Source organism: Netta rufina, assembly GCF_964035555.1.
Source record: "Netta rufina genome assembly, chromosome: 1".
Lineage (NCBI taxonomy): Eukaryota > Metazoa > Chordata > Aves > Anseriformes > Anatidae > Netta > Netta rufina.
The window spans coordinates 86,721,965-86,735,277 of NC_140123.1; the positions used below are offsets into that span (position 1 = coordinate 86,721,965).

General features: G+C 34.5%; 1 protein-coding gene across 10 annotated transcripts in view; it reads right to left on the minus strand.

The window, feature by feature from the left end:
- DMD (dystrophin) overlaps positions 1-13,313 on the minus strand; it is a 1,234,381-nt gene that overhangs the window by 400,838 nt on the left and 820,230 nt on the right. For all 10 annotated transcript variants that reach the window (XM_084305928.1, XM_084305932.1, XM_084305933.1 and 7 more), the window contains 2 exons: positions 3,669-3,816; positions 2,333-2,482 (listed from right to left, as the gene is read on the minus strand). In XM_084305928.1, the coding sequence (XP_084162054.1) occupies positions 2,333-2,482; positions 3,669-3,816 (298 nt within the window). The remainder of the gene's footprint in view (positions 1-2,332; positions 2,483-3,668; positions 3,817-13,313) is intronic.

Consider the following 13,313-nt stretch of genomic DNA (forward strand, 5'->3'; position numbering starts at 1 on the left):
ATTTTCAACATAATATCATCCTGCAAGATGAGATAATCAGAAACGGTAGATTGTTACACATTCCTTCCTAGCACAGATGCCAGAAAACAAAACAAATAGCTGGAAACAAAGGATTCAAGCTTAAGATATACTCTTAGACGGTAATGGAGGGACAGAGAAGCCCCAGAGGAATCTCTGCGCTGGTGAGGCTTGCCCACTGGGCTTTGAGGAACAGGAAAAATATATCCTCATCAAAACAACTGACTACAGAACCATCCTGCTACAGTGAACCTAATGAAGATCACCTAATATAAATGTGCCAGAGCTGTGAGGTTTGGCTCACAGTAAAATCTGTGTGGGTTGGTCTTTTTTATTTTTTCGTATTTTAATTTTTTTTTACATTGACCTTTCAAGATCATCTGAGAAACAAAACACCTTCAGAGAAACCTTTGAAAATCTCACTTAACATGTAAGGATTTGAATGTCATAATTTTCAAACTAATTTTCTCTTTATTAAAAAATAAATTGCATTTTCAACGTCCTTTAAATTCAGCAACTAAGGCAGAGTGAGCACTATTTTATTTTATATATCTCCATAGGTAGACAACTGAAATTGAAATAGTGCAGTTCAGTAATGATCACAAAGAAAAGTTCAATGTTCTTGGTTTAGTCCCTTTTATCTATAAATGAAATTTTCACCTGGTAAATTCCAAGCTTAATGTCTTGCCGGAATCATTACTTAGGTCTGTTGCAGCTTGTAAAGAGAATGATTTACGTTATCCACCATATTTCATACAAACCTAATAATTTCAACAGCATTCATAGTTATTTGGGTTGCTCTGCCTATGACGAGTAACCTGGATATTTTCTCTATTGGCAAGCAGAAAGTGGAAGTACCTAAGTTTTTAGATATGACTTTCATACAGAGAAATTAGTTTTTCTTAGAACGTTAGTGCTATTTTACTTAGAAATAAAAGCAAACAAACAAACAAACACACACAACAAACAACAACAACAACCACACATATTTTTGCCTGAAAGCTAATGATTTTTTAATATTACAGCACAGATATTCAAATCATGGTTCTTAAATTCAGCTACATATATCCTTATATCAGCTAGTAAATAGCACTAGCTTTGATTTTGAAGTGTTCTGAATTCTTTGATATACATTGATTTCAGAAAACCATTCTGTAGAGAAAGGGATACTTCTGTCCAAGCACCTAAATAATGATTAACGCACCCAACTCCAAATTTATGAATGTGATCAATATTATCCATTTTTGCTTGAGCCATTAGCTAAAAATCTGAAACTTGCCAGACTGTTTCTGTTAAGTAGAAGAAACTAATGAGAATTCCACATCAGATAAATTCCTGTTTATTTACTAGGACTGTACTTGAAATATCAATTATGTGAACATAGTTGAATCAAAAACACAGAACTCTTGACCAGAAGCTGTAGCTTGTCTTTTCAGTAAGGTACTCAGAAGATCTATTTTATCTCCTTTTCACAGATAAACACAGCTAATCCCCCCCCCCCCCACCCCAGCATCCTGGTGACTGTGCCATCAGTCTCTGGGGAAATCCTTCAGCTGCATTTTCTAGATTCTACATTGACCTGTCCTGACCAGACTGATCCATACTTTGTGTGGATTTACATTTTTACATTTCTTTAGATAATGTTTTCTACCATTTCTGCTACACAAGGTCTGTATGGAGAGCACTCTTGATCCATATCTACTATTCATTGTCAACAGTTTCCAACATAAAAACATGCTACTTCAACAATAAAGAACAACACAATCCTACTTTATTTCTTTCCATTGGTATGGAGATCCTAGAAAGCAAATTGAGTGGAACTTTGCTACACTGAAAACAGAACTCAAAACTCATGTTTGGAAGAAGCATGATAGAACATGAATCAGCAGTTGCAGCTTCTACCCCAGTGTTGGGGAGAGGAGAGAACTAGGAAGTGTTTCTAGAAAAGCAATTTTTAGTAGCAATATTTGCTACTGCATCTCACACACCTGAGTCACAAAATTAGAATATTTGCTGTACCCTTAAAACAACCAGGCTACAAAAATGATGCTCTGCATTCTGCCCTTAAGCAGCAGACCTGTAATTTAGGGAGTTAATTTGGATGCAACATTGCTTCAGGCACTCATGATCTTGTGTTGTTACTGTTTCTCACAGCAGTATATTGTACACATTTTTCTTCCACAGGTTCATTATGTGTACAAATGTTTCTGCAGCTTCATCCAGAGAAAAATAATACATAAGAGAAAATATGTAATGCAAATATTTGCTGCCAATTAAAATTTCATATCACAGTTACATCACTAATATGTCTAACCTTTACCAAGCGATGGTTAGCCTCCTTCAGTGCACTCTCAAGCTTATGTTTTCTGTCTGGGTCCAGTGATGCACTTCCAAGTGCTATTCCACCAGATTCATTTAATCGTTTCAGTATTCCCTTGTGTGGCAGCAGCTCTTCAGCTCTTAACTGGAACAGACAAATACAGCAGTTAAGATGAACTGTGGTAGAATTTTCAGCTCCCTTATCTTCACCCTTATTGATTTGTCTATCAGCTAAAGGAATAAACTCAATTCAAGACAAAATAGCCATGGCTTTCTGAATATAGAAGGGCAGAAACCCCAGAAACTGTATGAGTGGATCAAACCTACAGAGAGAGATAAACAACCAAATAAGGTGTTTCTAAGGATATTGATCACTGTTGTATGACAAATTTCCACCTCTGGATACTCATTAGCTCATGTATACAGATATTAATAATCTTTCAATATGGTAAATAGTATATTAAAGCCCACTTTGGAGAACGGCTTTTCCATGTTCTGTGCTGTGAACACAATCACCCAGACGGTATGTGGTGAAAAGCCCTCCAGTCCAACCTCATAATTAAGAATGTTCATGTATATTCATAGAAACATCAAGTAAAGACAAAGAAAGCAAGACATCATCTAAATGTACCACTTCTCCATCATGTATGTAGTTACTGCAAGTTATCAAAGTAACTTGATATATCAAGTAAGGATAATGCAACTAAAAGATACATCAACACAATCAAGCAGGTATTATATAAGCCACAGTACATTATTCTTTGTTGCATTGGAATATACATGTATTCTCTTGTGTAGCTCCAAAATAAAAGATGGAATGTAAAAATGAGCTACAAATAATTTAAAAAAAAATGCTAGCACCTTTAATTTTGGACTACTTATTCCTTGGGAATGCTACATTTGGGAAATATTTGTATATAAATAAGAAGTCGGAACTTCATGGATCTAAATAATCAGCTTAAACTTCAAACTTGTAATCATGTCTGCAAACGATAAGATGCATTTAACATCCCATACAGTAGTATCTTTGCCTTCATTCTGAAATCCCTGGCTGTGGAGGCAAGGCCTCACAAATTCTCTGTCCAGCTCACAGATGTCTTATACTAAACAGTGAGAGGCATAAACCTAGCACATGATTAAGTCTTCACCATGCACTACTATTTATCCTATCTCTGTCTACTTAGAAAGGAACTTGAAGAAAGATTTTACTAAAGCATTGTTTTTATTTTTTATTGGGTTTTGTTAAACAACATTTAATGTTCTTCAGCGTAGATAATTGATGAATTAAGAAAATGATAATTTAAGAAAACAGTAAATAAAGCTTATAATACCTTTACTTTGCCAAGACAGTCTCTTAACTGGTCTTCATTCCCTGGTTCAAGGGGAATAGCAATGATGCTCTCCGTTTCTTCTAACCATAAAATTAATTTGTTCAAGTCTTCTTGAAATTCTGATAAAATATTCTTTTCTTCCTCTATCCTGTAATAAAAACATGAAATTAATGTTTCCATATGTTTTTTTGTTTGTTTGTTTGTTTTGAAATGCTCATCCATACTTACAAAAAGACTGGGGAAAAACGATTTCTTATAATTTATATTAATTCTCTTAAAAATTGTGCCATAGATTTTTCCATGCTAAAATTATCAGACCAGTACCCTTTTCATGTGGCATTATTTCAATATATTATTTCAAATACATTTGAAAAGAAATACACAAGTCATAATTTGAAATCTCACCAAATCAGACTTCCAGATACTGCAGAGAGCAGACACACACAGACCAGGAATTGTTCGTAATTCAGCCCAGATTTTTGACTGAACTAACAGCATGGAAGCCCAGTATTAGAAATTTCTAGCACCAAAGTTTCACTAAAATGGATATGTAGAAAGTGCTACTGAAACCCATTTGGACACATTGTACAAACATATATTTTGGTGACTGTGCAATATAGTTTGTGTAAAGCATTCCAGTCCAGATCCACAAAAAGTATGTAAGGTCTGTAGTCCCTACGAAGCAATAGGATAGACAAAACAGACATCTAGGATTAAGAGATAAATCCTATGTCTACAACTCAGCTGTTGATTCTCTTACCCAGGTTCTCTTCATTGAATACAAGCTGTCACTTCTAGGGATACATGGATTCATCTTAAATAATTACAATAGGAAAAGAGACATTTTGCCTCTACAGACTTTTTCTTTAAAGGGAATCCAGATTGTCAACTACAACATAACCATTGCAGGTGGCTAAAATCAGATTAGACTTCTTACACCACAACTGTATGAATATACAGAGATGTATGCTTTTGTGCCTAAGTTTCCCAAAGCTATCAAGATACATATGGAAACAATTTCAAGGGCAGCAGGGAAGAGCATTGGCAGAACCTGAACCCTTAGGGACTAACATTAGGAATGTATCTCTTCTGAAGAAGAAAAATTATGTTACAATAAATCACTTATAATTTATCCTCCAAGATTATTCACAAAACTAAGGTTACACTGAGTCTTCCCTGTATGGAAAGATTAAATAATTTGTTACTTAAAGGTTACTTATGATCAAAGCAAAAGATGAAGAATCAGATTATTATTATTAATTATTATTATTTCCAAATCCAACTGAGTTTGAGAAATTAGGCCATTTATTATGCATAATAAGAGGCTGTATTACTGTTGATAACATAGAATCAGGTCATCACTGTTAATATATTCGTGAATGTTAAAAAAAAAAAAAAAAAAAGCAGTAACAAAACGGAAATGTCTTTAACTTTCTCTGGTCTCCCATATTTGCCACTTCTCAGGACTGAGCACGAGGTCAGTGCCCTCAGAACACTGATAATTCAGAGGGAATTAAACCTATTTGAAATTATGCCATTTTTTTTTTTTTTAAGTTAGGTTATTTACAGATTTTTATTATTATTAGGAAACTATGTTTTCTAATGGCTGACTTGAGCAAAGAACTCTTTAGAAAAGATACATGAATAAGCTCCAGGCAAAAGAGAATCAATAAAAAGTGTCAGCTTCACATTACCTAACACAAAAATACTGAAAACAATTGTTGCTTGACACACCTGCTGTCTGATAAACAGCTTAGAATCTACAGATTAAAAGCTTTTATTCAAGCAGAACAGATATACAGAAATTTCCAACAGTCGATATCTCTCAATGCAGTTTATACATCCAAAACTCCCAAATACTTCTCCATATATTAAGAAGTCCAAGTTTATCAATGAGATCTTATACTACTTTTTCCTCTGTAATTTTCACAGACAAAAAATAAAAATAAATGCAAAATTTGTAAAGTTCCTTTCAAATAACATCCTTAATTACAAAGTAAACAGGGAGAATTCTGTTTTGGTCATCTAGGAAAATTCTAGTAGGGAAGAGGAGAATAAACTTATCAGCTGAATTTCATTTCGTAGTAAAAATTTCATCTGACTTCACGTTATAAGCAAGGAATTGTTATAGGTGAAGATCTCTGAGGAGGGAAAAAAAATCATGCTGTTGGAATACCATTATAAAATTAAATATATAATTCTTAAATTTATTTTATAAATACGTATTTATATAATGTAAAAAACATATATATTATAAATATACAACATAAATACAGCAGCATATTGGTTGAATGTAATTCAACTATTACTTTACACAACTCCCAAATTAGCAAGTACTAGTGGAATTTACCTGCCTTCCATCTTATTGGTGTTTATTGTTTTTCCTTAACAAGACACTCTCAGAAGTGCTATATTGGATGATTAAACATTCTACAGGCTCCACAAACCCCACTCTGAAATAGTAGACTAAAAATAAGTGTAAAGTACCAAGGACAATACTCTTCACCAGACTTCAATATATCCTCCAGTCTGGACACATTAAACATGCAAAATCTTAAGACGACCTGGAAAATATGATAGCCACCACAAATTTGACAGTCTCTGGGTATCTTTCCTGGATGGCAAAATGCAGGCAAAAAGACATCAAAACAAAGATGATTGTGAAAAGTGTTTCCGTTATATTTACAAGTATCAAAGACTAACAAAATATCTCCAACTTTTGCTCTAAATCCATCCTTTCTTTTGTGGTCAAAATAACTACGAAAGTAGTAACTTCAACAATATATGCAGTGAATATCTGGGATATGAAAAATCTTACTGTAAAACATTATTTTATATTGATATTTCCAAATAATTATAAATAAATAGCTCATATTTTCAAGTTGTTTTTTTTTTTTTCTTTATAGTACAGTTTTAAAATGTTCTCTGTTAACATCTAAAATATGAAGCAATGTTTCTTTGTTTGCATTCAAGTTCAATGATTTTTGTAGAATTTAAGCATGTAGCAGTGATAATACTGAATCAGATATTTAAAACTCTTTATCTACAATTAATTACTAGGTATTTTATTTCCTGAGTCAATTCAATGCATTTAGATAAGAGAAAAAAAAAAAAAAAAAGAAAAAAAAAAAGCACTAAGTTCTTCTTGAAATACTGGTTGCAAATTATAAATATCCTTAATAATATTTTCAGGAAATTGAATTGCAGTGATTATGGATGAAAAAAATATTTATACAGAAAGTGCAAAATGTATTGCTAAGTATTTTTAAGTTCAGTAATAAATCATGCATACAACCACAATAAATATACCCAGTTTGTGTAAAGAATATTAGTAAAAACCAGGAGAATTTAAAACAGGGGGAGTTTTTCCTAGCTCAGATGAGCAGAGAAGGGATTCTTGTTCACGTACGCTGTATGAAAGTACAAAAAATCAAAATCTTCTGTCTATATTTCATAATTCTGCTAGGTGTGGAATTAAATTAAATGGTACTCTACAGCCCAAAGAAATTCAGAAGTAAAATTTTCAGAGTCAAACAGGTAACTTTGAGCCCAGATTTCCAAGGCTCAGGAGAGAAGGTCTTTATTCTTTATGTCTAATTAGAATTAGACACCATAGAGGCATAAAAAGACTAAATAAAACTGGCCTGCTGGAAAAAAACAAGAGATTTAAGAAAATTCCAGAAAATAAGAACTGACAAATATCAAACCACTTATTACTTTGGCTACAACCACACGTCTAAGAGTTTGAAGGATGCACAGAGGGGAGCAGTGAAGGTATTTCCCAACAGAATAAAGGTTCCTCAGGATCTGCAGCCACACAGTGAGAGAAAGCTCTGCAGTTTGTACAGGCAGCCACTGCCTCGCGGGATCAGCAGCTCTTGGGAGAAAGGCATAGAGATGCTGTGCTTTGCACCCTTCCTTAAGTTGCATCCCCATCTCCAACCCCTCCCTACCTTAAGCTATTTAGGCAAAACCTTTTTTTTTTTTTTTTAATGGTTTATATATGTGTGTTGTTTTTTGTTTGTTTGTTTGTTTGTTTTTGTTTGTTTTTTTTTTTCCCAACAGAAAAATTACACTCTAAAGATTGAGATTTCCTTATATTGCTAGAGAAAAGACGCACTGACACAGGTGGACCCTGGATACCAACATGCACTATATTTTCCTGTGGCAAAAACTTCTTGGCAATATTTTTAGGTACTTTCAGAAACTAATACTGCAACTTCTAAACATACTGTTGTCTTCAAGAACAGCTCTGTGTTATGTTTCCTGTTATGCTGTAACTGTAAAAGAGAAAATATCTATTTTTGAAATCCATGATGTTATTAATATATATAAATGAAATGTTCATTGAGAAGATCATTTATTTAATTGTATTGAATTTTGCCATGCACGTTACTATTGTATTTTTTCAATGATTTTTTAATTATTATTATTGCAGTTTATTAGAAATAATTATTTGATCAGCTAGGTAACTGAATTTAAACCATTTTAAATTCAAGTTTGGCCATAGCCTTCTGGCCATTGGCAGCAGATTTCTCACAGAGGTAATTAATTTGCTCTGAGGAGAGAAGAGGAAAGTTTGCTAGATGGGTCTTCTTACAAGAATTGTTCATACTGTAAAGCCATCAGCAAACCCAACTCATTAAGATGCAGTGTAGATGAGACATTTTTCAGTTTGTTCTTCCAGTCTTTAGCAGCACTGGAGTACCATTGTAGCAAACTGAGACAGGTTGACTCCATGCCATAAATATATTCAAGCAGTTTTGTTATATACTTTTATTATGAATTTATAATTTGTTATATATGCATATGTATGTCATATTAAAAAACAAACAAACAAACAAACAAAAGGAATCAGATCTATGTTTAACCCTGTTATGCAGTAACAAGCTGCATGTACCTAATCTGGTGGTACAGAAGCAGGTCAAGGCACTGTGCTCATGCCTGCAGGCACCAACAGGCACCTCTATGAGTAGGACAGGACCAGAGACAGGAAGCAGGAGGGACACGAAATGAACTTGGCCTTCCTCCCCTCCAGCCCCAGGGCCAGCCAGACCCCGGCCTTGCCTGGGGTGGGTCACCGCTGGCCAGCACAGGGTAATAGGCTGCTCCAAACAAGCATCAGATTGCTCATCTAGGAAATGCGCACGTGTGTTAAGCATCGTGCACTGTCACTGTGACTCATATTCCCTCATATATGCTCATGCATATGAGCACAGAAGGTTTTCAGAAATTAGACCAAAAAAGTGTTCCATAAAGGTCTTTTTATCCCAGTCATGAAGAGTATGTAGGATAGTAATTAAAAGGTCCATCGCAATTAACGGAAGCTGCAGGTGCACTTCATAATTTACTTCACAATTTGCTCTTGGCCTGCTAGAACATTACTTCTGTTATAAATAACATCCTGCATGACAAGCATCATATTATGCAAGCCACAAAAATAAAGCACTCTTAATTCAGCTATTTATTTATTTATTCAGCTAATGCTGAACAAGTTAATCACATAAAAAGTTTTAACACAATGACTGCTTGCAGCTTTAGAACAAGCTGATTTCTACCACCATAATTACATTTGGAGCAACTGATACCTGTAATTTCTAAGTGTTTAAATTCATGACTGCAATGACAAATTAACAGTAGGTTGTTATGGACTTCCAAATCTGAGCCTAAACAAACCAAAACAAGGAGCATGAGCCACCAGTTGTCCATCAACACATACAGAGCAGCTCTCAAGAAAGCAGTTGGGAACACATCTTGCTGGATAAGCAGATGAGTAAGGATTTAATTCCAATAGCCGGCCCTAAGAAGCAAGGCAGATTCATCTCCAGCACAGATCTGCATACTGTTACATACACATCACTACCTATCTTTTAAAATCACACCTGAGTTCCCCAAAAAACTTTTAAACTAATTCACAGTTAGGAAATGATCTATTTAATTAATACTGAAACATAATCCACCATGGTTGACAGAAAATTCTAAGCTTAGAGAAGAACAGAATTTCATATGTAACTTTTGGTCTTCCATGTGACTATTCTCTGGCATGTTACTTTATGACTTCTGTACTAAAACACCACAGCTTGCTATTTGTATTTCTAAACTCATGGGAACCCATTGGTCAGCTATTCTGACTGCACAGATGCTTATACAAGTTCTATATACATTTTGCTTCTGGAGACTCACATGCTCAGTATATTCAATATTTAAATGTTAGGTAGTAAATTAAATTAAATAAAAGAGCTAGTTTTCCTAACAGTATGATATAGAATTAATAACAAATTCTTGTCAGTCTGCAAAATACCCTGGGTACACTTTTGACTATCATTAATCCTTAGTTATAATGGTTAACTATTACATAAACATTAATTTCCTGTTTCATGTAAGCTTATATTTTTTGATTACAGTGTCTAGAAGCTATATGAAATTCGTATTGCAGCTCACGTGTTTTTTTCATAATCACTAATGCCAATACCATAGCAACCCATATAGTTTGTGAAACACATCAGACATTCATGGGTTTAGCTGCACATGTGATGTTGGACTTATTTGGGGGGTGTCAGCTAGAGATAGAAAACATGCAATCACAGGAGTGAAACAGATCTGCATTTGCTAGTGACTTTTCTCCATTGCACTTCAATAATGTCCAGGTAGGGTTTTTTTTGTTTGTTTGGTTGTTTTTTTAATGTTCAGCTGTTGATTTTGTTATTTATGGTGTTTCTAAGATAAGGGATTAGTCCATTTAGTGGCTATTACTGAAAATTTAAAAAGCCACCAAAACAGTAAGTTGGCAGTTTACTGAAAATATTTACCAAGAGAGAATTAATTTTCTTTCTTTATCTAGGGAACGTGCAAATGTGCTGCATTTGAGTAAGGATCTTTATAAACTAATTGAAATTAAAAATATCACAGAAATTTCAGGAAACCCAAATGTAAATACCAGCAGCAAGTTCAGCTACAACACCACATGTAAACAGAATGTAAATTTATACTAGTAATATTTTTCAGTGAAAGAAAAAAATATATTTATTGATTTAACTGTCACAAACTTTCTTAATCTGTAAACCAGCTTTTAAATTGCGGTGAAAAACTAATCACAGTATTCCATACATGTAGTGCTCAGGTGAAGGAAACCTACCAACAGTAGCTACTGTGTTGTGGCAAAAAAACAAACAAAAACAAACAAAAAACCAAAAACACTTCAATGAATGTGAGGTACCAAATCTATTAAAAAGTATACTTTATAGTAACTATTGTTGACTTAGAACAGAAAGCTTGTATATTTATGCTCAGAAAAGTATTTGAAGGTATTCTGGTCAAGAGCCTTTGTTCTGTCACTCTTTCAGTAAGTACTTCAAACTTGCTTGAACAGAGATCTGAATAGGCAGTCTGCAGGTTCAAGCTCATGAAAAGTGCAAATATATTGCAGCTAAAATAATGAAAAATTCTCTTCCATTCAACCCAATTTGAAACAACAACAACAACAACAAAAACAGATCAGATTGTGATGAATACATAAACAAAATACAGATTACTGCTGAAACAGATAAGAAATCTAATTCCTGGGCATCTGTTTTCAAAAATTACACAAGAAATTGTTGAACAAAGATGGAAAATACCAGCCAGCACCAGTGTTACACGTCCGTCAAAAACCTCATTTATGAGCCTTCACCACACCAAGCTCATATGTGAGATGTTGCTTCTCATCCTGATATGTGATCACTAGACTTGTTCTGCCTGGCCCACATTGTCCTGCAGTATGATCAAAGGCAAAGCACCGAACTGCAGCCATAACCCTGAGGCCTGTCACCACTTAAGCTCCTGAGAGCCCCAAAGTGCCCGCTGGAGGCCCTGCCTCCAAATCTCACGTGTCCCAGCTACATGATGCAACATACACAGCACAATATGGCCTGATGCCATATTACGGTATTACGTGGCAGGGGACAAAAAGGCTGAGAAATCTTCTGATGGTGCAGTTTACAAGATTTGATTGTCGATATGATTGCCGGAGTATGAAGAGGAAGAAACATCTTTTTTCACTTTCTCTTGTCTATGGTTAGTAGTAGCATCTATTCAAGAAGCTATTGCAACTTTCCCATCTCCAAAATTCTCCCTTTTTCTTTAACACTGTTCTAGAGCACAAATTCAAACTTCTCCGGACTCTTAAGGTTTGCTGCTGCTTGCAGCAAAGTGTTAACAAAAACTCAATTAAATTCCCAATTTGCTAACTATCAGTGTATCAGGCTTTCAATCAAATTTCACTTTATTCAACTGCCTGGTCTATTCTGAAGTTTGCAGTAAGATAAAATGACTAGATGTGCTAAAATTATGTTCTCATCTAATTCTTAGCTGGATAAATTAGACTGCAGGATACAGAAACATTAAACACTGAATTCAAACTTCTACAGCTTTGAAACTGTTTGATAAAGGCAACTGAAGGATAACATCCTACACAAACAATTCAAACACAACCTCTTGATCTTCAATACCAAAGAAAGGAGACTCAACACCAGCCTTAAGTCTATGCTTTGCCTTGGGTCAACATCTGACCTGTTAAAACTTAAAAAATAATAATACAAACATTAAAAACAAAACAAACAACAATAACAACAACAAAAACAGCTTGTTTTTACTGAAAAGCAGTATATGTTCTTCAAATTGATTTGAGGGCTGGTTTGTTTTCTTGTCTGTTTTTAATTAAGTGGTCCTTTTATGGTCAAAATAATTAACATTCATTTAATGAGCCAGACTACCACCAAGATTAACATTAGTGCCCAGTGATCTGAATCAGCTTCTGTTATTTTTAGAATTCCGTGGTTTTGATCTATTTTACCATTTTTATTCAGCAGATCATTTAATATTTATTCCAAAATACTTATGAAAACTGGATTGACATGCTGGAACTCTCAGAATCATATCATGTATCAATCTTTTCAAATCAAACAATCACTGGATTCATTATGGTTATAGGAAACATTTTAAATTTATCATGTTCTTCAATGTAGTCATATATTCTCATATAGAATATGTTCTAATTCAGAACAAATAGTAGACCAGTAGTTTAACAGTGTATCCTTGAGGAAAAAAAAGTGTGTGTGGAGGAGAAAAAAAAAAAAAAAAGAATCTGTATATAGATCCCCCCTCCTCTTCCCCAAAGCCCAGAGACCATGTGCATCAGAACATAAAAAGTGCCTGAGTGTGTCAGAATATTTAACCCAACAGTTTGCCTCCAACATTGCTAATAAGAGATGCTAATTAAGGGGAACACAGAAGACTGTCCACTTTCTTCTGTCTATTCACCTCATACAACACCAGAATCCATTGTCATTAGACAAAAGATGTTACGGTGCTGAGTCATAATATCTTCCTCCACAGCCTTCTGTGGCCAGCAAACCTCAGAAACCATAATGTAAAAAAGTAACTTCTAAAGTGGTTTTACTATCTGTTATGGTTCTATCAACTACCTTTTAGTCTTGTCATTGGGGAATTAAGTGAATTCCCCAACGTGTTGTTCCACATTCAGTTTGCCCACTACTTCAATTTTGTAAACCTAGGTCATATCCCTCCTGAGACTTCTCTCCAGAATGAAGATCCTCAGCTTCTTAGTCTCTGGTCACAAAGCATCCACTCCAAACCCTGGCTCATTTT